At 40.4% G+C, this 24,795-nt stretch overlaps 2 protein-coding genes across 2 annotated transcripts; one reads left to right on the forward strand and one right to left on the reverse strand.

Annotated features, from left to right (window-relative positions):
• Positions 1-210: 210 nt before the first annotated feature.
• LOC121775890 (ethylene-responsive transcription factor 12-like) lies at positions 211-1,099 on the forward strand. Its single transcript, XM_042172972.1, has one exon. The coding sequence runs from the start codon at positions 483-485 to the stop codon at positions 918-920; it is 438 nt and encodes a 145-aa protein (XP_042028906.1). The 5' UTR covers positions 211-482; the 3' UTR covers positions 921-1,099.
• A 17,189-nt stretch (positions 1,100-18,288) lies between these two features.
• On the reverse strand, positions 18,289-18,962 carry LOC121776390 (ethylene-responsive transcription factor 11-like). Its single transcript, XM_042173564.1, has one exon. The coding sequence runs from the start codon at positions 18,908-18,910 to the stop codon at positions 18,476-18,478; it is 435 nt and encodes a 144-aa protein (XP_042029498.1). The 5' UTR covers positions 18,911-18,962; the 3' UTR covers positions 18,289-18,475.
• Between the last annotated feature and the right edge of the window lie 5,833 nt (positions 18,963-24,795).

The following is a 24,795-nucleotide window of genomic DNA, read 5'->3' on the forward strand; positions in this document are numbered from 1 at the left end:
AACCGCTGACATTATGTTAATATTTTTTATTGCTATTATTTTATAATATCTTCCTACTTTATAATGGACCAACTCATGGTTTAAAGCGTGTAGAGTTTGCATTTCAATGCCTATATGGATGACTGTCGTTCTTCTACAAGAAATTTAGTTAGTTTTAAGTTGGCGCTATTAGTTATTTTGATGATTTGATAGAAGGGAAATGGTGGAGCGCCACATGAGTAATCACACACAATGAGTAGTAAAAAAGTCGCACGGCAAGAAATGGTCCCGCGCCGCACACGATAACTCGCAGTTGTTTATTTAAGCGGTTCGTGCCGTCCAGCCGACGATTACGGGAGACTGAGTGGGACCCCCTAAACACATTTACACGCACCACATAACATATAACTGATCAACTCTCCCTCTTCAGCTTCCCACACCTCATAAACCCAGCAGTTGCGTCACTCTCACTCTCTCTCTCTCTCTCTCTCCTCTTCTCCGCCATGGCTTCCACGCGCGAGGGCCACTACAGAGGCGTCCGGAAGCGTCCCTGGGGCCGATACGCCGCCGAAATCCGCGACCCGTGGAAGAAGACACGTGTCTGGCTTGGCACCTTCGACACCCCCGAGGAGGCCGCCCTCGCCTACGACGGCGCCGCCAGGTCCCTCCGCGGCGCCAAGGCCAAGACCAACTTCCCCCCTCCGCCCTCTTCCCGCCTCTCTGTCGATCTCAATCTCCCCTCCGATCACCACCACTGGATCGCGCCCACCAGCCGCCTCATCATCAACGACCTCCTCCACACCGCCGCCGTTTCCTCCGCCAACTGCAATGTCGCCGCCGCCGCCCCGCCTGCCGTTGGTGATGCTCCGCCCAAGTATTTCGGGATCGTGAGACGCGGCCTGCCCATTGACCTGAACGAGCCGCCGCCGCTCTGGCTGTAGAGACAGACATGCTTCCTATTTTGGCGGCGCTAGGTAGCGTTTTCCTCGTGTTTTTTTTCCTCCGACAACTGAGATTTTTCTGAGTTTTGTCGTAGAATCATGATAAATGTTCGGATTCGGATGAATTTTCTTCTTCGCCTGTGTATATTCTCTACCCTTAATTTGAATGTTTTTGATCCCTTGCATGTTGTTTAAGATTTTGTTAAAGATGGATAATTAATTTAATGTAGGTGGTGTTCGGTTTCCATGATAAAATAATACGAGATACAATCTAAGATTGAGTTGTGAGATTATTTTAGTCATAGGGGTTAGCTATTACTAATTATCTCATGATTATCCATCTATGATTGAGTTGTGGGGTTGAATCTCATGAACCAAACATACTACAAATTTAATCTCGGATACAATCTTGCAAACCGAACACCACCGTTGTGGATTAAATAATTCGATGGGCACCGCACGCGCCGACAAATGTGGGAATAATATTCACGGTGACGAGGATAGCAAGCCGTGTGGGCATAAAAATAAATAAAATGAGTTAATAATGGAGTAGTAGTATGTAACAAGGAGAAATTTATTTTCAGAGGATAAGTAGTGAGTAGTACTCCTAGTAGCTAGTACAGGATTGAGAGGCATACGATTTATGTGAAAAAACAGTATATTCATTGCGGTAGGATTTCTTTGGACGGATTAGGGTTATATTCACGTGGGCTTTCATGCTCGATTTGACCATTCAGCTGCCTGCTTTCTTTTTTCTAATTTTCAGTTTCTTGTATTCGTTTCTGTTTTTGCATGTCATCTATTATTGCTTTTACATCATCAATTTGTACTGTGAATTTATTTGGTGTCGAATAGACATAGTACTACTTCCTCCATCCCAGCTAAGATGATATTCGTCCTAGCCAAGATGACATGTGAAAAAATCTCAGTTAAGATAACACGTTCCTTTTTTTTACGTGTTTTGAAAAAATAATAATAAATAATTAGAGTGAAGAGAATATAAAAGAAAAAAGATAATAAAAGAGAAGATAGTGTCCATTCAAATGAAACAATCCGAAAAGAAATAATCCAAATGTTTCATATAAAGTTGCTAAAATGAAGTATTGGACAGCGATCATCGTATTGTCAACATAAGTAGTAGTACTAGTACTAACTAGAACTTAAAAAGAGTTTATTAACTCCAAAGAGACACTTGTTAACACTTTGGGAGTAGTATACTATAGATACTTACTGATTAAAGGTCAGCTACCTTTCGAAACCCCACACACCCATACAAAAGCAATTCGCTTTATTTGAAGCAATATAGTAGTATGAAGATAGAGGGAAGGAGTGGTTGAATAGGGTGATTGTTGTAATGTGAGGAAGATAGGCAATGGGTGAAAAGACGTGTGATAAGGGTGAAATTAAATTAGTGTAACGTGGGGGACCAAATAGAAAGAGAATAGTTGGTACCATATATATTAAATAAAAATTGTACATGCAATTGGAAAATGGACAAAGTCATGTTGATGTTAGAGAGCGGCGAAGTTATAGGATTAGGTATTAATGGGACGCGTGGGTCTTATGCCGGCTTTCAAGTTGTGTCCTTGCACACACAAAGGTGGAAAACTACTCTACCCCATCATCTACTATTACTATTATAGTCTCAATAGTGGATGATATAGTTTTAAGTCAGCGCTCTACTAGTATAAATTCTCATTTCACAATTATACAAGTAAATATGTATATACATATATAGGAAGTGGTCAGTTGAAACTAACTTTTAGTTGAAAGCACCAAATATGCTACTGGTATAAACTATATCAGTTAGAAACTAATATCAGTGTTTTCAACTATTATATTTTTTACTGCTAATATATTTTGTATTCTAATCTATAATTTTCAAAGTTTTCATTTTAATGAATATACATTTACATCATTTGAATTTTACAACCAATTGAACTATTGGATCAAATTATAATAAATAATAGTAAATGAATTCCGATCATTGTACGGCCAATAATATTTCACGAATAGACCGTCTATGGTAATTAATTGCAGTAAAAAAAGGCGATTCCGTCGCCTTGGCGGCCCTCACACTCCGGCCCGACATCATGTGAGGGGGTTCAATCAGGGTACGCAGTAGCCCGTTAAGGGGAAGTCCTTAACCCACTGGCTGCCAGAAGCCTATCTCCCAAGGCCTCATACTTGTGCCTGAGAGATGGAAGCAACTACATGATAGTAGTGTGATTCGAACTCAGGCTCATTACAGCAAGATATGTCCTTCCGTTGCCAACTGCGCTGCGTCCATGGGGGTATCTAATTAATAATTATAGATATGGGTGGGAAGAGAAAGTGCTTCTAAAAGGCGATGAATTTGTGTTTGGTGTCATAGTCTATGGGACCTGGCCTTTAACCATTATATACAGTAAGAATTTGATTGTTTTATAAGGTTAAATAAATACAGGAGATAAAGACTAATACTAGTATCATATAAGAGATAAAAGAGATTGGGCGGCCACCATTATACTCCCTCCTTTCTTTAAAAGTAAACCACATTTTTCATTTTAGAATATCCTTTAAAAATAAATCTATTCTCTTTAATAAATATTTTCTCTTTAATAAGATGAGTCACATTCTCCACTAATAATACTCCAATCACTTTTTCTTTCTATTTCACATTTTTTTAATAATCAAAAGTGCCCTTTATGGGCGGGGGGTTAGGCAGACCTCCAACCCGTGAATAAGATCTTTCTATTTCACTCTTACTTTGTCAATTGCGTGTATTAAAATTTGTGTAGTTTCAAATATACTTATTTTTTAGAGAAAGAGGGAGTATACCGTACTACTACTATTTTATATAGCTTTAATTTATTTAAATATTAATAAGATGGAAGTCACAATTATTATTATGTGTAGAAAATTTGGCCTTCAAAGTTAGGGTGTGGCTGTACCTATCTTGCAGGGCAAGACCCCATTTTTCCGAACTGCCCCATTAAAGAGATTGTTATGTATGATTGAGTCAAATTTTGTACTCCTATTTGCCTATTAATGATTAAAAGTACCTCACACTAACAGAAAGTTCTTTTTTTTTGTTATTGTCGTAAAATTATGTAATGTGATGGATAACTATATCTGTTTAATAATACTAATGTATATAAATTGATTTTATTATAAATGGGTCACTCACTCTTACCGATTAAAAGATTTTATATGGGGGAGGGTTATCCACACTTATATAGAGAAGCTAGGATCATCACCAAGTTGATGTGAGACAAGATTTAAGAGTTTTAACACGCCCCCTCACGTGGTGACCAGAATGACACATCGAACTTCCATCATGTGGACAGGCAAAAGAAAAGATAAAGAGATAAACCCCATCATCGACTTGGGCTCGCTCTAATACCATATTAGAAATTGACCACTCTCTCCTTAAAATGTCTTATAAAGGGGAGAGTTATCCACACTTATATAGAGAACCTAGGATCATTACCGAGTCGATGTGGGACAAGATTTAAGAGTTATAACAGATTTGTAAATAATGAATAGTACAAGAGGGAAGGGGTGCAAAGATAGCTCGGAAGGGTACGGTCTACGACATTCGAGTTGCAGGGCTAGGGTACACGGAGCGGTGGGCTGGGGCCTTTGGAGAAGTGGGAGACCCCGGCCTATCGTTGTCGTCCAACACATAACGCGGTCTGCCTTGTGGTCCTTGTGGATGCCTGGACCTGGCGCTTGGGGTGGGCTTGATAATATTTTTGGATTATAAAAAATGTGACTAAGCATAAAATTGAAGAGAAAGATGAGTTGAGTATCATACAGGGCATATGTGGTAAATGTTTTATAATATTAGATAATCTAAACAGTATTTCCTTTGGTTCATATTAGTGGAGATGTTTATTTTTGGCACAAAGATTAAGAAAAATTATGTTAAGTGCATTAAGTAAAAGAAAAATAAAGTAGGAAATGAAAAAGATAGAGAGATGAAGAGAAAATAAAGTAAGAGAAAGTAAAGTAAGAGAGAAGAAATGTGTTGACTTTTACAAAAATGAGAAATGACTTTACTATTACGGAACGTACGAAAATGGCAAAATGATTGCACTATTATGGAATAAAGGGAGCAAAAGTTATATGAATTGAGATAGAACATATGTATGTGAAGGTAAAATAGAGGATGGGTAAGATCATCCGCAATAGCCGACGTCGCAACGGAGTAGCGGCTCGTCCCACACGGACATCCGCTATTGGAGCCGGCGAGCGGGTGACGGACGTCCGCGACGGACAAGAGATTGTCCATCGTGGGAGGCGGTCTCTTGTCCGTCGTGGGAGGCGGTCGTCCGTCCGCTTGTCCGCTATCATGGTCTAGATTTTTTTATTTTCATTTTTTATTTTTTAATTTATACTCAATATTTACAACTCATTGCACTTCATTTTTGTATATTTGATAATCACCAACAATTAAAATAAATTAATCGTATTTTTCAATTTGTTTTATTGGCTAGGGCGTCGGCAGAGTCTTAGTGCTAGGCTATTATTGTGCAGTGGGATGTCCTAGTGGCGTGGCAATGCAATAGGATGTCCTAGTGACGTGCCAAGAGGTGTTTTTGGGATGTCCAAGTGCTAGGCTATTGGGATGTCCACACTATTGTGAGTGATCTAAGAGTGTCCACAATAGCGAGCCGCGACTCTCGGGCAGGGGCTTGGACGGGCCGCGGCTCCCTATAGTGGAGGACAAGCAGAGCCGCGGTAGGGGGGAAGGGGTAACCCATGGGCGCGCCGAGCAGTCGGCCTGGCCGAGGCTCTTGGGCACGAGCCGCGACGCTCTATTGTGGCGGCCGAGAGCCGCGACTCAGCCCAAGTTTCATTTTTTCCCCTTATTTATTTCATATAAATATACCCATTCTTCTCAAATTTTACCCCATTCCAACTCCACTATTTTCAATTTATCTCAATTTTACTTTCAAAATATGAATACCGACGATGAGTATCAACATATGATGGATGGAGCGTTCGATGAACTGGTTGAAGAGGTGCAACGTGAAGCTGAGAAGGAAGCAGCGGTGGTCCTTCGACCGATCCATCATCGACGGACAATCTGTCGCCACCATGTCGTGGCCAATCGGCGGCTGATGGAAGACGACTTTGGCGATAACCCTCGTTATCTGCTAGAGATTTTCCATCGGCGATTCAGAATGTCGCAACGGCTCTTTATCCATATTGCAACATCATTGGCAGGTGGTTCAGGTGCTTCACCCACCGATGTGATGCCAGCGGCCGGCTCGGATTGTCGACGTATCAGAAGTGTACCGCTGCAATTAGGCAGCTTGCCTATGCCGGGCCCGCTGACATGTTCAACGAATACCTACAGATGGGTGAAACGACTTCCCTACAGGCGCTGAGACAATTTTGTAGGGGCATCCAGGCTATCTTCGGTTCGAAGTATCTACGGAAGCCAAATGCCGATGAATGCCAGAGATTGATAGATATGCACGGAAGTGTGCACAATTTTTCAGGGATGTTGGGCAGCATCGATTGCATGCACTGGGGGTGGAGGAACTGCTCAGTGGCTTGGAAAGGGCAGTTCACTTCTAGATTCAAAGGGAACCACCCCACGATGATCATGGAAGCCGTTGCTGACTACCGTTTGCGAATCTGGCATGCGTATTTTGGTGTTGCGGGGTCGAACAACGACATCAACGTTCTACAGTCGTCTCATCTTTTCAATGACGAGTGCCGGGGTGAGGGTCCGGAGGTCAGATTCGTGGCCAACGGCACGCGGTACAACATGGTATACTATTTGGCCAATGGGATATACCCTCGTTGGCCCGTGTTTGTCAAGACGATCCGACAACCGATTGGGCCGAAGCAATCCAATTTCGCGCGAAAACAAGAGGGTGCTAGGAAGAATGTTGAGCGAGCTTTTGTTGTCCTCCACTCGCGATGAGCCATTCTACGGTGTCCGGCACGAGTTTGGCATGAAAATGATGTCACCGACATCATGTATGCATGTATCATATTGCACAATATGATAATAGATGATTAATGATTTGCTGCAGAGCACTGGGCACCGAAAGAGGGTGCTAATACAAGTCACGGTATTGCCACTGACCTCCTACAGATGGGTGTACCACGAACTTATGAATACTTGATCCAACGGTTCACCAATATGCAGAGGGAAATATCTCATACGACATTGCAGTGTGATTTGGTTGAAGAGCTCTAGGCACGTAGGGGAAGGGGTACAACGTGATATGCGTTGGCGGTGTTGTTTGTGTGGTGTCGATAATTTTCGTTGTATAATTTTTCTCTTTCTATAATATAACGGAGATTTGGTTTTATTTTTTTCTTAAATTATGCATTTTTTAAAAATTATTATAGTCCGATAATTTTTATTCTAATTAAATTCAAATATATCAAGAATGAAAAAAATAATTAATTTGTGACTTGAAACGGTCAACTATTAGGGTGAACCAGTTTTTTTGTGGTTCGGGACAAGTTTTCTTTGTCTAGGCTAAGTTTTCGTGGCTTGGGATTGGGCATGTCCTTTCTATCGTGGACATCCTAGAGAACGTGGACCTTGTGTGCTGATTAAGGGGAAAAAATCAGTGTTGTCTGAAAGGCTTAAGAATGACATGTGGGCAGCTAGCTTCTGCATAATTTGTGTAATAAAACACGCAAGTCCCCACTCTCTTTCCCCCAAAATAAAGCGTCAGCAGCCACACAGAAAAGTCGTGTCTCAGATTCTTTTAGTAGCAGCCTCAAGCCTTTCATTTGTGGAGTACTCCTAATTTGTATTGCTTCCCACCACATTAATTGCTTCCATTTTTAATCCAAACTACCAAATTTCGCCTAAATAGTTAGATAGGAGTAGTTTTTATTCACAAAATGAATCTATATAGTATTGATATTAAATAATTTCACATCTGCTTTCTAGATAATGTATGTAGTACTACTTATATTTAAATCATGGTGTTTCTTTTATTACCTACTTTTAAGAAGACGACACGGGAATATTTGGTGGTGCCGGAAATGTTGAAAATTGAGCAACATGATAACGGGGGCTGGGGTAACACGTGGCAGATTCTTGATAGAGTGAATTGATGTGGGTCACCACAAAGCAGCAACTTTGTCGGTAACAGTATAGGCGTCACGGCGGCTTATATCCGTAAATTAACATTTTCTACTTTTATATTGTTAGAAACACATTTAAAAATTAAATACTACAGCGGCTCTGTCGTTGGCGGCTGCCTCCACCCGTGGCGCATTTTAGCATCCCTTGTCAATCATTGCGCTTACAACCCTCATGATAAATTATGGAGTATTCTATATTTTTATATTAATCTAAGTCATTTTTTAATTTTAAAATTTTTAAATTTAATGAGTGAACTACTTCAAAAGTCTATATCTTTTCGGTTTGTGACACTGCAACTCCCTAAAAAAAAATTCATCAGATGATCCTAACGTTAACCATAATCACGAATCATGTTTTTGGCCACTTTTTGGACGAAAATGCTCAAATGGCTTGAAGGTCATTTTTGGCAATCCCTAAATTCGCTGACATATGAATTCCGTGACATTTATGTCAGCAACTTGTTATGTGATATCCTAATAAGTTATGATACTTCATACGTGATTAAAGTTTTGTCAATATTTGTACACAAAAACAACTTCTTGTATTCCTCTATTTCTAGTTAGTGGTATCAATATACTAGTTATATCATATAGAAAATTCTTCGAGAAACAACAAAAATATGGAAAAGTGAAGTTATTTATGAAATAAAATCTGAATCAATAATACACAAAATAAAAAATCTTTCATATTAAATTAAATGATACAATATTATTTTCTTGAAACACTGACATTTAAAATATTTTTTCATTATATATCATCGAAACTAATTTGTTAATGTAAGCCTAACTTTAAGATGATTTTATATTTATTACGAATTTTAATTTAGCTCAAACTGAAATTTTTAACACCATGTGAATATTCAATCTTTATATATAAATTTGCATAGTTTCTTATCATTCATGATAAAATCGAAACATGAGTAATATTTTAAAAATATTCAACCATGTGACATTAGCTATTTAATCCTTGTAGATTTTTTTATTAATAATAGTATCTGAAATTAAGATAATGTAAATTTATAAATTAATACTGCAAAATTGGGAAATTATCATAATAAATAAAATTGATCGATAAATCAAGGTAAAAATACAAATAAAAATTAGTGGAAATAGAAAACATCGAAAAATACCTGAAAATGAGTTTTTTTAAGGAAGAAAGGGCCTCATTTTATTATTTTCATATTAATTAATGCAGATAAAGATATATATGTATATTATAAAAAAATTAGAAAGTGTAAATAATGACAAAATTTTAATTACGTATGAAGTACTAGAATTTTTTTAGAAAATTACATAAGATGTTGCTAAAAATATGTGGCAGAAATCACATGTCAACAATATAATGGAGTGACAAAAATGCTCTTTTAAGGCCTAAGGGTATTTTGGTTCGAAAAAATATGATTCGTGATTATAATTAATGTTAGGGTCAGCTGGTGCTATTTTTTTTGTTAGGGGCATGCAGTGTCACAAACTGAAAAGTTAGGGACTTTTGAGGTAGTTCACTCTAAAATAATTGAGTTATTTTTATTTTTGATAAAAAAGTACGTGATATTCTTTTTTATTTTATTTTTTTATGTCTCTTACTTTATTCACCATCTATTTATTATAATATTTTTAATCTCCATGTAAAAAGAAGTGTTTCTATTAACAATGAAGGGAAGGAGTAGTGTAATGAAATTGAAATCTTCAGTTACAATTTTGTTGCACCGTTGGAAGAGTAAGTTTTCCATTAGACGGACATAAATTGTTATTAAATTATTTTGCTATTTGTGAAATTTTGTAATGCTCAACGGCTTTAATACATTATGGTCATACATAAATTGTTATTTAAATTATTGTGCTATTTGTGAAATTTTGTAATGCTCAACAGCTCTAATACATTATGGTCATATAATATTAGTGACTAGAATCCGTTATAGTTATATAGTAGAAAGCCCATCTTAAAAGGCCCACTGCCATATACATGGGTTGGTAGTGACTAGTGAGAGCATACAATTTATTCATACTGGACCACTTTGTTTTGATTTACTAAATATACGTACATTTAAATGAATCCATATGGTATTACTAGAGTATGCATGCATGCATGTATATAGTATCTTATGATATATTCTTATTAACTGCTATGGTATTACAAGCGTGATTTGGAGATAGATTTCTTAATTCTTATTATACCTTTTATCATGAGATGTAAATAATATATTTTATTATTAATTGCTAAACTTATAGTCTGTCAAGGAAGAAGACCATGGATAATTTTTTTATTCTTATTTTCAGTAATGAAATTAATTGATGATGGTGATGGGGTACGTACTAAACAAGCCCAATAGCAGTGACGGCCCATCAGCCCAAAGCCCAAGGAAGAGTATCAGTTCGGCATTACCAAAGAGTTCGGCCCCAGCCTACAGCTCGGTAAAAGCCGACCAATCAAGCTCTACTCTCAGATCGGCAAAAGCTGCTCGGCAATAGTTCAGCAGTTCGGTCTCAGTATTCGACCGAACTGGGAGATAGTGGACTCATGCAGAACCTCCACGATAGTGGACTCATGCAGAACCTCCACGACCTCCACTACACGATCTATTTAGTGGTGTCAACTCATGCAGGATCTCATGCAGGATAGCGGACCAAACAAAGAGATAGTGGACCCATGCAGGATCTCATGACCTCCACGACATCCACGACCTAGTTAGTGGTGATGCAAGCCACGATCTTAGTTCAATGTATAAATAGAACTTAGATCAGACAGACTAAGGGGGAAAAAAGCTCTCTAGACATCAAATAACATATAGCAAGTCTGTATTTGTAAGCTGTAAACCAGATCAAGCAATACAATCTTGCCCTCCTTTCTTCCCGTGGACGTAGATTTACCTCAGTAAATCGAACCACGTAATTCCTTGTGTCGTGATCTATATATTTTTTACCCGCATTTATTACTATCAAAAATTCGTCCAACCATCACTGGCGCCGTCTGTGGGAAACAGAGAACCAAATTTGTGATAAAGCGAATTTTTGACCCTTTTTCCACCCCAAAAAAAAAAAAAAAAAATGCATACCAGATCACGTAACACCCATAATACCGTTCGTGATAACCATGAGGAAGCTAGTCCAGCCCGCAGGTCTGGAAAACAGCCTCGGGAGAAATCTACTTCCAGTTCTCACGGAGAAGGAACAAGCCGCTCAAAGACTCATCGCACCGAGTCTTCCCAGCAGCCCAATTTGAACGAGGCTGTCAAGTTGTTTTTGGCCGAGAAGCAGGAAGAGTTCTTAATTTTCCTGCAAAAGGGCCAAAAGCCGGAGACGAAAACGGTGGATTCTCCCTCCTCATCCAGACATGAAAGTCACTACCGCAGTAGTGCCGTGTCTTCCAGGAAGAAGAATCCTCAACCCCGACATGTTCCTGTTCCTCCTCGGTACCGGAATCATAGGAGAACTCCATCTCCTCCATACCGAATAGATGTCGGGTTCGCCATGTACGGAGCATTGAAGACTCCGTTCTCGGACGATATCACCCGAACTCCCTTGCCACAGAACTACCGAACTCCGTCGATGACTTATGACGGGTTAGTGAATCCTCATGACTTCCTGGGACGCTATCAGTATAACATGGCGAACCAGGGTCTCAATGAGGTCCATATGTGCAAGCTGTTTCCCGAGCTGCTTATCGGGAACGCAAGAAGGTGGTTCGATAGCCTCCCCCAAGGCAGCATTAGATCTTACCGAGATCTAATGGATGCTTTCCACAGGAGGTTCTTTCAGAAAGCGGAAGCCCGAATCACTTCGGCTCAGCTGCTTTCTATACGTCAAGGTCGCGACGAAAAGATCAGCGACTTTATGACGAGATTCCACAAGGAATGCCTACAAGTAGATGATCTCAATGATCTACTTGTCATTTCGGCATTCCAAAATGGAATCCTGCCCGGAGCTCTCTACAGAAAGCTCGTGGAATGCAGTCCGCAAACAGCTCAAGAGATGTGGGACATTGCGGACCAGTCTCTCGTGCCGATGAGGCAGACCGTCGAAAACGGTCTTTAGACAGCTCATCTGGAGGAGACAAAAAGAAGCCCGATCATAGCGATCAGAGGCTTCCTCGCCGAACTCCTTTTGAAAGAATTCAAAGGGCACCGGTACAAGGCAGATTGGGACCACGTCTCGATCTTGAGAAACCGCCCGCTCAGTTCGTACCATTGAACAAGTCGAGAGCGGAAATTTTCGAACTGCATTCCGATATGTTCGAAAAGCCAAAGCGGATGACGAAATCGGCCGCGCGCCGAAGTCAGGATAATTATTGCTCCTTCCATCAAGACCACGGTCACAATACCGAGGAGTGCCGACATTTGGCTGCAGGTATTGATGTTCTTGTGAAAGCAGGGACGTTAAAAAAATACCAAAGCAAGCAGCCGAAAAAGAATAAGAAGCAGAGAGGTGCGAACTGCGCTCCTCAGGATCCGAAAAGGCAACAGGATCCCGAAGACGATGACGAGCCGCAATATGATGGAGTAATCCAGACTATTGACGCTCTCCCAGCCGGGAAGTAGCGGTCATCCGAGGTGATCAAAAGAGAGCAAAAGAGTGTTTGCAGATTGCGCTTAAAAGTGCTGAGCAATCAGATCGGCACCATCAAGCATAGCAATCACAGCAGCCGGAGTCAGAGGCAGGCGAAATGACCGAAGTCACACCGGAGCCGAACTCGATGGTGTACGGCACTGAAGCCGTGATTCCGGTTGAGATCGGCATACCCAGTCCCCGAACTCTTAATTTCTCAGCAGAACTGAATGAGGACGGACTGAGAGCCGAACTAGATCTGGCCGAAGAAAGAAGAGAATTGGCCTGCATAAAAGCAGCCAAGTACAAGGAGCAAGTAGCCCGGTATTATAACCAAAGGGTGAAAAAGCTGCAATTTCAAGTGGGAGATCTCGTCTTGAGAAACAACGAAGTAAGCCGAGCAGAAAAGCTGGGCAAACTCGAACCCACATGGGAAGGTCCATATCAGGTGTCAGAAGTCCTCGGCAAAGGGTCGTACAAATTGACTCACGTGTCAGGAGAACAAGTACCCCGAACATGGCACATTTCCAACCTCAAGAAGTTCCATTTGTAAGAGACAGTCCGGTCAGTCAGTCTTGTGTCTAGTTCGGTCCTAGGGGTATATGCTTTCTTTGTTTTTTACTTGTTTTTCATGTTTGTCTATGTGCGTTTTGTCTGTCTATGTGCGTGTCGTCTCTTACAAATGTTACTGAGGTATCTTGTTCTTCGAAGGCTGATCCCCTTTTTAGAACATATATAAGCCAACGATTGTGAGTCCAAGCTTCTAAGGAGGATACAAGACCACAATTCAGCTTAAGAAACAAGCAGTTCGTCTGAAACGAACTGCAACAAAGGGAAAGTCCGATCCACGCGATAAAACTCGCCGAATTAGGACAAGGGAAAGTCCGATCCCCAAATTAGGACAAGGGAAAGTCCGATCCGAGCGATAAAACTCGCCAAATTAGGACACAAGCTTAGTCCGGTCAAAGAAATTTACTTCATAAGACCAAAGACGAGTCCGGTCAAAGAAGTTTACTTCATAAGACCAAAGACGAGTCCGGTCAAAGAAGTTTATTTCATAAGACCGAGGACCAAGTCCGGTCAAAGAAGTTTACTTCATAAGACCAAAGACGAGTCCGGTCAAAGAAGCTTACTTCATAAGACCGAGGACGAGTCCGGTCAAAGAAGTTTACTTCATAAGACCGAGGACGAGCACGATGAAATTTTTTCGCTGAGCTGTAAATACGCAGTGATAGAAGCGAAATGAAAATTTCATTTATTAAATCTTGTTCGGCATATAATTCTGCTGCCCTACGAGAAGGCGTTACGCCATTACAAAGGACTATTCTACTGTCCATGGTTGCTAAAGTTGAGCCATCTATTCACAAAATCCTCGTGAAGCCGAGTTCGGCCATTCCGGGCAGCTGAAGAATAAGCAGGTCGACGAGATGCTCTAATCGACCTACCGCCTCTTCCCTGAGCCCGGGAAGCTCTAGCACCTCGGCGGCGAAGAGTCTCTTCACGAATCATTTGCCGATCTTGCTCACTTATAGTCACCGCTCCTCTGCGAACTTCAGTCCGTCCTCGTCTTGACGTCTCCGGTTGTTCCTGAGTTCGTTGCTGACTTGGAGTAGGGTTTTGAGCAAGTGAATCAGAGGTTTGAGCTGGAGTGCGAGCATCTGTTGGCGGGAAATGCCTAAGGAATCTCTCGATTGAGGGACGCCGGGAAAGAATGATGTCGTACCGAGAAGCCCAGCGCCGCAATGATTTCACGACTTGTTGGCAAGCCGAGCTCTCCAGCTCATTGTTCCTCCGGAGTACATGATATTCCTCCCACAGTTCGTCAACTCGTTCCTGAACTTCAGAGATGGTCATTCCCCCGCGCCTGCAGATGAAATCCTCATACGCAGTCCTCTCAGCGACGGCAGTATTCAGCTCGGCCTCCAGATCTTTCTTTTCGGACTCTAAGTCCTTATTGTCGGCCTCCAGCTTCACTAAACAAGCCAAGAGTTCGTCATTCTTCATCTGGTCAGCTATGGCTTTTTTCTCAGCTTCGTCTAAAGCGGAAGAGTACAGCCGTTTCCAGCGAAGTACCTCCAGCTCCTTAAGAGTTAAGAATACAAAGCAGCTATGTCAGTTCGGCATTTCAGTTTACTGAGCAGGTAGTAAACCACAACAAGAGTAAAAGAGAGTACGAAAAGCTATACGAAGACACAAGTGTAGAAAGAAGAATTTTTTCATTCATAAGAAAAAAAATTTTTTACACAAGGAGGGCTTCAAGGCCATTTTACAACAAGGAAGAAACTAAACTAAGAGAAGGGAGACGAAATCATACTCCGCCAGCTTCGTCTCCGGCTCCTCGGTGAGGTTCAGCTTCCTTCTCCTTGTCTGCCTCAGCTTCAGCCTCGGCCTCCCTGCTCCCCCCAGCCTGCTCGGTGCCCCCATCACCGATCTGCAGCACCTCTTGCTCGGCCTGCCCATCTCCGGTCTGCTGATCAAGCTGCTCGGTCTCACCCTCTCCGTGGAAAATTGGAGCGGGTGAAACTGGCCCTAAGGAGGCAAAGATAGCCTCCATATTCTCGTACCGGTCAGCTCGGCAACTACGAACTCGGTCAGCAGAAAGCAGGACCGAGGACGAAGCAAGCTCCTCAAGGAGCGGCAGACTCTGGAGACGAGCTGCTATCTCTCGGCCGTACAGCGGCAGGACGACTTCGGGCCCCTGCTCGGCATTATCGGTCATCAGTTTCAGCAGATCACCGACAAAGGCCGAAAATTGATTGCTCAGAAAGAGTTTCTCCGCGAAAGCACGGAGAACCTCCCCTTGGGCAACCACGGCGGCAGCATCCCTCCGTTTCGTCTGCTCTCGCTGGATGATGAGCTGGTTTTTGGCAAACTGGGCTTCATCCTGGGCCGAGATCCTAGCAGCTCTGGCCTTCTCAAAGTCTGCCTTAGCCTGTTCGGCCTGGTGACGAGCAGCCGCCAACTTCCTCTGCATCTCAGCGTAGTCGCTGGACGCTTTAGAGAGTTCGACTGCGACGAGCTTGCTGAGCATGCTATTCCTCTGAAAATGGAAAAAGGAAAGAGTCAACAGAGGGGCCACCAAAAAAAACATAGGAAAGAAGCAAAGCCAAAGAATCAAGAAGAGAAGTTACCTCGGCAAAGTCCGTTGGCCATGCAAAAGGCTCACAGACATGCTCCGAAGGGGGCGCCAAGACGATGTCTCTCTCCGGCGCTCTTGGGGGCTTCTGGGTCTTCCCCTTCCCCTTTGCCGAAGTGGACTCCGGCTTTTTTGGATCCGAAGAAGAGGTCTTCTGCCTCTTCGGATTCTTCTCGGCATCAGGCGCCGAGCTGGTAGCCTTCTGTTTCTCCGGCTCCTTAAGCTCGGAGGATTTGCGGCTAATCTTATTTAGCAAGTTCACTGCCAAAAAGCAAGAAAGCAAGGTTAGTTTTCGCCACAAAAGCAGTAAGGCACAAAAAAGAATTCCTCACCCTCAGTCTCTTCGTCCGAAGACGAGGAGTCGAACACGAAGTCGCCCTTGACGAGCTCAGACTCCAGGTACTGCTTCCTAATCATAGGAATCTTATTGAGCTCGCCCTCGAGCTCGTCCAACGGTTCTAACCGAGGATGAGGAATCACGGACTTCGGCCCTCTCCAGGGAAAGCCCGGAGCCGCTGTCCTATTATAAAAAAAGAAGCGATGTTGCCACTTTGGCCACTTGGTTTTGCAGAAGGCCCTAAAAGGCTGTAAAGGGATCAAGTAAAACCAAGATCCTTTTCTCTTAAACTGGAAAAAATTAAGGATTGCCCTCAGAGACAGATCCTTATCTAGCCTACGCAGTTCGGTAGCAAAGGCCGATAAGTGCCTCCAAGAGTTCGGAGTCACCTGACCTAAAGGGAGTTGAAAAAAATCAAGCAGCTCTACAAAGGCAGGGGGAAGAGGGAAACGAAGCCCGCATTCCAAGCCGGCTTCATAAACGGTGGCGTAACCCTCCGGCGGCGAGTCAGCCCTATGAAGGTCGTCGGGAATCGCAACCTTCCCCCCAGGAAAAAAATATTTTTCGTGTAGGGATATCACAGTATCCTTACTCAACATGCTGTGAAAATACTCTACGGTCTTCTCCCCGGATTCTTTCCGGCTAGAAGACCCCTTACCCCTTTTCCTACCGCTACCTGACTCAGAAGAAGAAGAAGAAGACATGGTTCTTACTCTTTGAAAGTCTGAAGAAATTCTGAAGAAATTCTTGAAAGCGGAAAGAAATTTTTACGCAAAAGAGAGAGAATGCAGAAGAAGCAATAGCAAAAGTGTTCAAATGATGAAGAAAGGACGTATTTATCAGATTCGGAGAAGATTTCAAAATCATCGCACCGTTTCGAATCCCACCTTTTCAGGATTCAACGGCCGGATTTTACTGTCGCATTTAATGCAGTCACGCGCAAGGCACGTCCCCTGACGTCAGCCTCCCCCGTACCTTTATCCAGAATGCCGAAGTGACTCGCTTCGCCGAAGTGATTCACTTCGCTTTTCGGGGGGGTAGTGATGGGGTACGTACTAAACAAGCCCAATAGCAGTGAAAGCCCATCAGCCCAAAGCCCAAGGAAGAGTATCAGTTCGGCATTACCAAAGAGTTCGGCCCCAGCCTACAGCTCGGTAAAAGCCGACCAATCAAGCTCTACTCTCAGATCGGCAAAAGCTGCTCGGCAATAGTTCAGCAGTTCGGTCTCAGTATTCGACCGAACTGGGAGATAGTGGACTCATGCAGAACCTCCACGATAGTGGACTCATGCAGAACCTCCACGACCTCCACTACACGATCTATTTAGTGGTGTCAACTCATGCAGGATCTCATGCAGGATAGCGGACCAAACAAAGAGATAGTGGACCCATGCAGGATCTCATGACCTCCACGACATCCACGACCTAGTTAGTGGTGATGCAAGCCACGATCTTAGTTCAATGTATAAATAGAACTTAGATCAGACAGACTAAGGGGGAAAAAAGCTCTCTAGACATCAAATAACATATAGCAAGTCTGTATTAGTAAGCTGTAAACCAGATCAAGCAATACAATCTTGCCCTCCTTTCTTCCCGTGGACGTAGATTTACCTCAGTAAATCGAACCACGTAATTCCTTGTGTCGTGATCTATATATTTTTTACCCGCATTTATTACTATCAAAAATTCGTCCAACCATCAGATGGTTTAATTATTTTAAGACTAGAAACAGATTTGATCGTGAAGACATACTTCGAGTCTACAGTCTACACAACTTAGAGAACACGTATTAGTAAATAACTCAACCTTGGTTCGGATCAATAACATTAAACATTAAATATTTTTCGCGATATGAACCAATAGAAATGATGCGCTGAATTTATGATTGACGTGATTAATAATTAAAGAGGTATATAATACCATATAATCATGTACTTATAAATATTGTAGAGGTTTGACTGTTTCCGTAAGCTGTCATTGTCATGAGTCATCAAATACACACACTATTTTAAATATTATACAGTAAGTATGGATTTTTCAGACGCTTAAAATAAGTATTTTCATGAATTGTATTTGTACGTGAAACAAAAATACTAGTAGTAGTAGTATGAAAAATAAACGTGGCAGAAATCCCAAGCCACAGCAATTAGTGTCCGTCCGTACTGACACCACACGTGCCTTAACTGTAGCGCTTAATTAGCCCCTTTCCCGGCCAGTTTCCGATAACGGCGGTCAGCGAAAACGTGAAATAAAAGGAAGAGCTTGATTTTACTAGTGGAGTATATGAAATCACATTCCATTGCTAATAAAAAACAACAAACCCCAAATCCCGGCAAAGATAACTATTGACATCCGACGGTTCGATCTCATCTACAATTAACCATCTAAAATTTTTGTTTTTGTTTTCTAGGATTAGCTCAAATTCCTCCAGCTAAGTATATTCGGGAGGAGGGAGGTTGAGATCAAGAGCGATGCCTCTTCCCGGCATGTCCACCACGGCCGAAGACGAGTCTGAATCGCTCCCTAGGAAATCCACCGTGGGGCGGCGCATTTGGTTAATCACTTGTATAATTTCCTGCCGCGACTCGGGGCGGAGATTGAGCATCGCCGGGCGGCCGAGGGTGAGGTGCAGAAGGGTGGAGTCGACGGTGCTGGTGGGAGGAGGGAAGTTGGTCTTGGCCTTGTGGCCGCGGAATCGGCGGGCGGCGGTGTCGTAGGCGCGGGCGGCCTCCTCGGCCGTGTCGAAAGTGCCGAGCCACACGCGGCTCTTCTTGGCGGGATCCCTGATTTCGGCGGCGAACCGGCCCCAGGGGCGCTTCCTCACGCCACGGAAGTGCGAGTCGGTGAGCCGGCCAGCCGCCGCCATCAAAGTGGGTTGGTTGGTTGGGGGGAGAGAATAATGGAGGAGAAAGTAGAAATGGGAATACTTATTATATATAGAGAGAGGTTTGGGGAGAGATGTGTTACGTGGCAACCAGGATTTGCTGATTAGATACGTGGGAAGTGTAAACGTTATGCTATCTGGTTTGAATGGCATGTGTTTCTTGTTTCATCTTTTCAATCTTACTCCATAAAATTATTACTATAACCAAACGCAACATAACATTAATTAAATCTTTCATTCTTTTGCTAGCCACCGAATATTTTCAGTTTCAATACACTCAAGCACATGAGAAAACTCGAATCTTCAAGTATGGTAGTATAAGTTTTATTTGTAGCTATAGGTTACAAAAGTTTGCCTTTTTACGCTATATATTAGAGCACCCGCGACGCTGGCCGCCCGCGTTCTGCGTTTTGTGCCGGCGGAACGGAACCGTGTCGTTCCCAAGCTGTGCCGGGTGCCGACAGCACGACCCGCGGCACGGTCCGTGCAGCCACGCGCTTCGGCGACGTGGCTCGCCCTGCGTCGTGCGTGACGCCCACTCGCCGGCCCGCGAGTGGGCGTCGTCACGCTGACGCAATAAATTCATTTTTTTAAAAAATGAATTTTAAAAAAAATATTTTTTATTTATAAAAATTATTTTTTATATTTAAAAATAATTTTTACAAATAAATGAATACTAGAAATTCGTATTAGCCCATATATATTTGATGGGCTTGCGAATTTATGAAACTCATTCATGGTTGTCTCTCTTTTATAGAGACATCCTTGAATGTTTCATGTTCCACTTTCGATGTGGGACAAACTCATTCTTGGTTATCTCTATTTTATAGAGACATCCTTGAATGTTTTATGTTCCACTTTCGATGTGGGACAAACTCATTCTTGGTTATCTCTATTTTATAGAGACATCCTTGAATGTTTTATGTTCCACTTTCGATGTGGGACAAACTTATTCTTGGTTGTCTCTATAAAAATAGAGACATCCTTGAATGTTTTATGTTCCACTTTCGATGTGGGACAAACTCATTCTTGGTTGTCTCTATAAAATTGTATTTTAAATTATGTCATTTTTTATTTTTTTAGGATTTTAATTATGTCTTTTTCTATTTTTTTGAATTTTAAGTTGTAATGTTATTTTAATTTTAATGAGTGTATTTGTTTTAATTGAATTGGGTTGGAAATAAAAATAAAAATGAAATTGAATGAATAGTAATTTAAGGAACGGTTAAGGAACGGATACGAAACGGAGGGTTGCAGGTTTCGTTCCTTAGTTAAGGATTGGAGTAAAAAAGTACAGTGGGGCCCGCAAATAGTAGTTTAAGGAACGGTTTAGGAACGGTGGGGGAACAGCGTTGTGGATGGCCTTACACATATATGAATTATCAACTTATTAATTGGAGGGACCGATAATGTAATTCCCCCGTCCCATAAATTTTGTCACACTTTGACCAGACACGGATTTTATAAAATGTAATAGAAACTGAGTTGAAAAAGTTAGTGGAGAATGAATTCTATTTTATATATTAGTTTTATAATAAAATATGAGTTGAAATGAGTTACTGGAATATAATGTTCAATATTAAAAATGATAAAAAAAAGTGAAACGTGACAAATTTTGTAGGACAAACGAAAATGGAAAAATGTAACAAAATTTAAGGGAGAGTGGGAGTATCCATCTTAGTACAAGAGATAGATTGGTAGTATTATACTATGATTATTAACTAAATATATACTACTAATATATCCTCGAGTTTAGTTTTAGAGACAGATGTGAAGTGTGGAAGATGAGATGAGCGGGAGTCGAGGCGTCGATAATGAAGCGACGATGCAACCAATAAGAAAGGTGTGGGATGAGAAAGAAGAAGTGCTAAAACTATACAATGAAATAGAAGTGTTAACTTTGAGTAATTAAAAAACTTGGCTACTACGACTACTCTCAATCTTCGCATTCCATTCTATGCCAAAATTATTTATTGCACCCCATACTCAGAATTCTAGATGTGCCCTGTTACCAACTGATCCTATTTCGTTGCGGATTATGGAAAAATTATATGACTAATTCTACAATCTCACAACCACCTATAACTTTCTTATTTGTTTCCATGACAATATTTAAATGCTGCAAATATAATTTCATTTTTTTAGTAGCTTTAGCAATTGAATCTATAACATATGAGAAATTGATAGAACGAATATTAATGACCATAATTTGTGTATTTTGTAATCAACTTCATAACGTATGAGAAATTTATCCAACGAATATTATCTACTTTTAACAAACTATATTTTGGAGTAGTATTTCTCGACCAATGTCCGATATGAAATGGTTTACTCACGTGAACGAAATTTCCACGTGACAACCGCGCTACGACTTTAGCTTTTTCTTCTTCATTTCATCTTTTAAAAAGCAGATTCGTTAATTTATAAGTATATTCCAAATATGTTTCACAAACTTGTACATGTATGAATTTCCACAATGGCTGCGCTGCGTTGAAACTAATTTGATCATTTACTACAGCGTGTGGTCGGCGCAAGGCGCGGCTGCGGAGAGCCCGCCGCGGTTAGAGACGGGAATATTAACCCTACTTATTTGGTCGGCGGCATTATATTAATTAATTCATTATTATTACGATTACTTTTGTTACTGAAGTGAAATGAATTTCCCCAACATTATATTCATATCAAAGGTTACAAACTAGAAGAAATAATATAATTTCCCCGTTGTAAATCACATCAAACCTAAATACTGTTTTTAAAATTATTCGAATCCACCTCTATGCATTGCACACACCAAAAGCATTCAAATTCCATTATTCTCAATCAATTCTATTTATCTTAAATCCCATAATAACAATTCAAATAATAACTCATAACAAATGGCTACCCCAACCGGCATCCACTCTTAATCCTTACGTTCCAAACAATTAATCCCCACTCTAACTAGTTCGAGTACGAATGTATGATTAGTAGATGGAGGATGAATGAGTAATAATATAGTTAGAATAACTCTTGTTACATGATTAATGAGGTCACACTCAAGACACACACAAGAGATCTTATTTCATAATCATGACCATAGTTTCACAAGAAGCTGTGTAAAATCAACCCAACTGCGATGTTCTCATTCAATGTTCGCTGATCAAGTCCTATTGTTTGTCATAAATTTGTTGATGTAATTGGGATTAGGTTCCGAGTTCATAGGAATTCTTGTATTCATCTAATGAGCGCAATGGAAATTGCATACAAGTATAACAGATCTAGATTCATAATTATACTGTAAGTTGAGCACGTAATACACAACGGAACTAAATCTTACTTGTTGTGTTGTTTTCTTCTACGACCTGCAAGTTGAATCCACTACTATCGAGGTCCACGTGTATTCTGATCCGATGCAGGAACAATTCCTCGGTACAATCGTTCTATAGAGAAACTAGGAAATCTCTTGTGAACATAGTGCCGCTTTTCTGTATCTTATGTTCTCTACAATAGAGCATATATATAATAGAATAATTGTAACATTGGACCAAGCCCAATAGAATTATTTCCTATTAATCTAATCTAGCCCATTAATCTTTCAATATTCAAGTCTAAGTTGTGTGTGATGCATACACATGAACACAACTAGCATTTACCGATGCTATGATGTTTGAAAAATTACAAATATATAAGAGCGAATTCTATTGGCTCCGTTCGGTATCACGGAATTGGGGTTGTGGAGTTAGACTTAGAGCCTTTAATTCCAAATTCAAAGTTCGGCATCACAAAATATTTGGATTTTGAATTGAACTACAATTCCAATTTCTCTCAATTCCACAATTTGAATTCCATATCAAAAATAGAAAATTGAAATTTCAAATAATTATAAAATTGGATAAATTACCCACACCATGTAAACACAACACACATTGACACACATACACACACATATACAAACACACACATTTACACACAAACAACAACACACATAGTTAATATACACACACTCACAGTCACTACACACACCCACACACAATTACATCCACATCATTAACACATAGGCACGCACACTACACATACTACACATCATGTGAGTGTGTGTATTAAATTCAATTCCATGTAAATTACATTATTTTTACCAAACAAAGGATTTGAATGGAATTATAATTCAATTCCTTCCAGCTCAATTTCGTAGAATTCTAATTCCAATTCAATTTCAATTCTGTGTAGCGAACACACCCTTATTGAAGTTTATCTCTGGTTAGTGAAGTGTTTCCCTTGGACATGACCCTCCATTGAGCACCCAACTATATAAGTAGAGTAAGAAGTCTTCATTCTTTAGCTCTTGTAGCTAGGCATTTTCCTTAAAAGAATACTAGCAAGCTGCAACGATGCCATAAACCACATAATTTGCAGTTCAAAATCCACATAATACACGGTTGGAAAAAGCACACGGATTTAGATTCGGGCTTTAAAAGTAAACCAGTAATGAAGGTGATGTTTCCTCAAAAAATTTTATCATTTCAATATAAATTTGTACAAGGTGGAATATTATCTATAATAAAAACCATTTATTTTTATGAATAAAAGTACTCCCTCTGTTCCAACTAAGTTGAGTCGTATTCCATTTTTAGGATGTACCAACTAATTATAATCATTTCTTTTTTAATAAAAAATAAAATATTCAATAACTCTTATTTTATCCTATCACAGAAGTACTTTACTATTTCTTTATTTGTTCTATTTTATTGCTTTTCAACACAATTTATTAATTTCCATATCCCAAAATTTTAAGTGTAACTGGAAGAAGTTATTAATATTATTTGGATTTTCGTACACATCATATATTGCCAGGTGTCACAGGAAGAAAAAGTCGTCAGCCGCCGTATCAACTAACGCTAATTCACATTGACAAAAGGGTTTTCACGGTCAGAGAATAAATAGTCAAAGTCAACACCCCCTAACCCCCACGCTACTTCCGTCCTAAGACAGCCATTTGCCAAAAAATATGCTATAAATACAATTGATCAAATTAAATACATTTATAAATCATATCCTTCTCCGTGTGTGTCAACTGTTCACTATTTATTTTTTATTTTTCCTGCTCTAAACTGTTGTTTAGTTAATTTATTACTCAAACATGAAATTAAAAGGAAAAAAATATTAAGTATTACTACTGCAAAAGAGTGCCAATTAACAATATGTTTTTAACTGGCCAAGGTCATCGACTAACTATAATAAAAATAAAGGTACTGCAATATACTCCCTCCGTACCGCACTACTTGCACTTATTTCCTTTCTGGGCGTCCCAAGTTATTTGCACTCTTTCCATTTTTAGTAACAATTTATACCTACAGCCGTAATTGTTGACTTTGTCTATCACTAATTCCTTAATCTCCGTGCCCAAAAGGAAAGGTGCGAGTAGTGCGGGACAGAGGGAGTATCATTTTATAGTTAAAGAGTACCGTTCATGAAAAAATTATTAGACTCGTTTCAGGTCTATATATTCCTGATTTATGCATCAAGTTAGACCATCCACATCGGTGTTTCAATACCGTCTCTTAACCGTCTCATCTATCCACTATTCATGGGCCTCACTTCACTTTTTACCACATCTCTTAACTAAGAGACAACACCTGCATCCCTCCATCTCTTAACCATCTCATCCCTTAACTATTAATTCAATTTCATTTTTTATTTTTAATTCCAACAAATTCAATTAATAAAAACACACTTCATTAAATAAAAGAAAATTACAATTTAAAATACAATAAAAAAACAAATAAAACACATAATTAAAATCCTAAGAAAAAAACACATAATTAAAATCCAACAAAATAAAAAAAAAAGACATAATTTAAAATACTAGAAATTAAAAATTGCACCCTTAA

Source organism: Salvia splendens, chromosome 18, assembly GCF_004379255.2.
Source record: "Salvia splendens isolate huo1 chromosome 18, SspV2, whole genome shotgun sequence".
Taxonomy (NCBI): domain Eukaryota; kingdom Viridiplantae; phylum Streptophyta; class Magnoliopsida; order Lamiales; family Lamiaceae; genus Salvia; species Salvia splendens.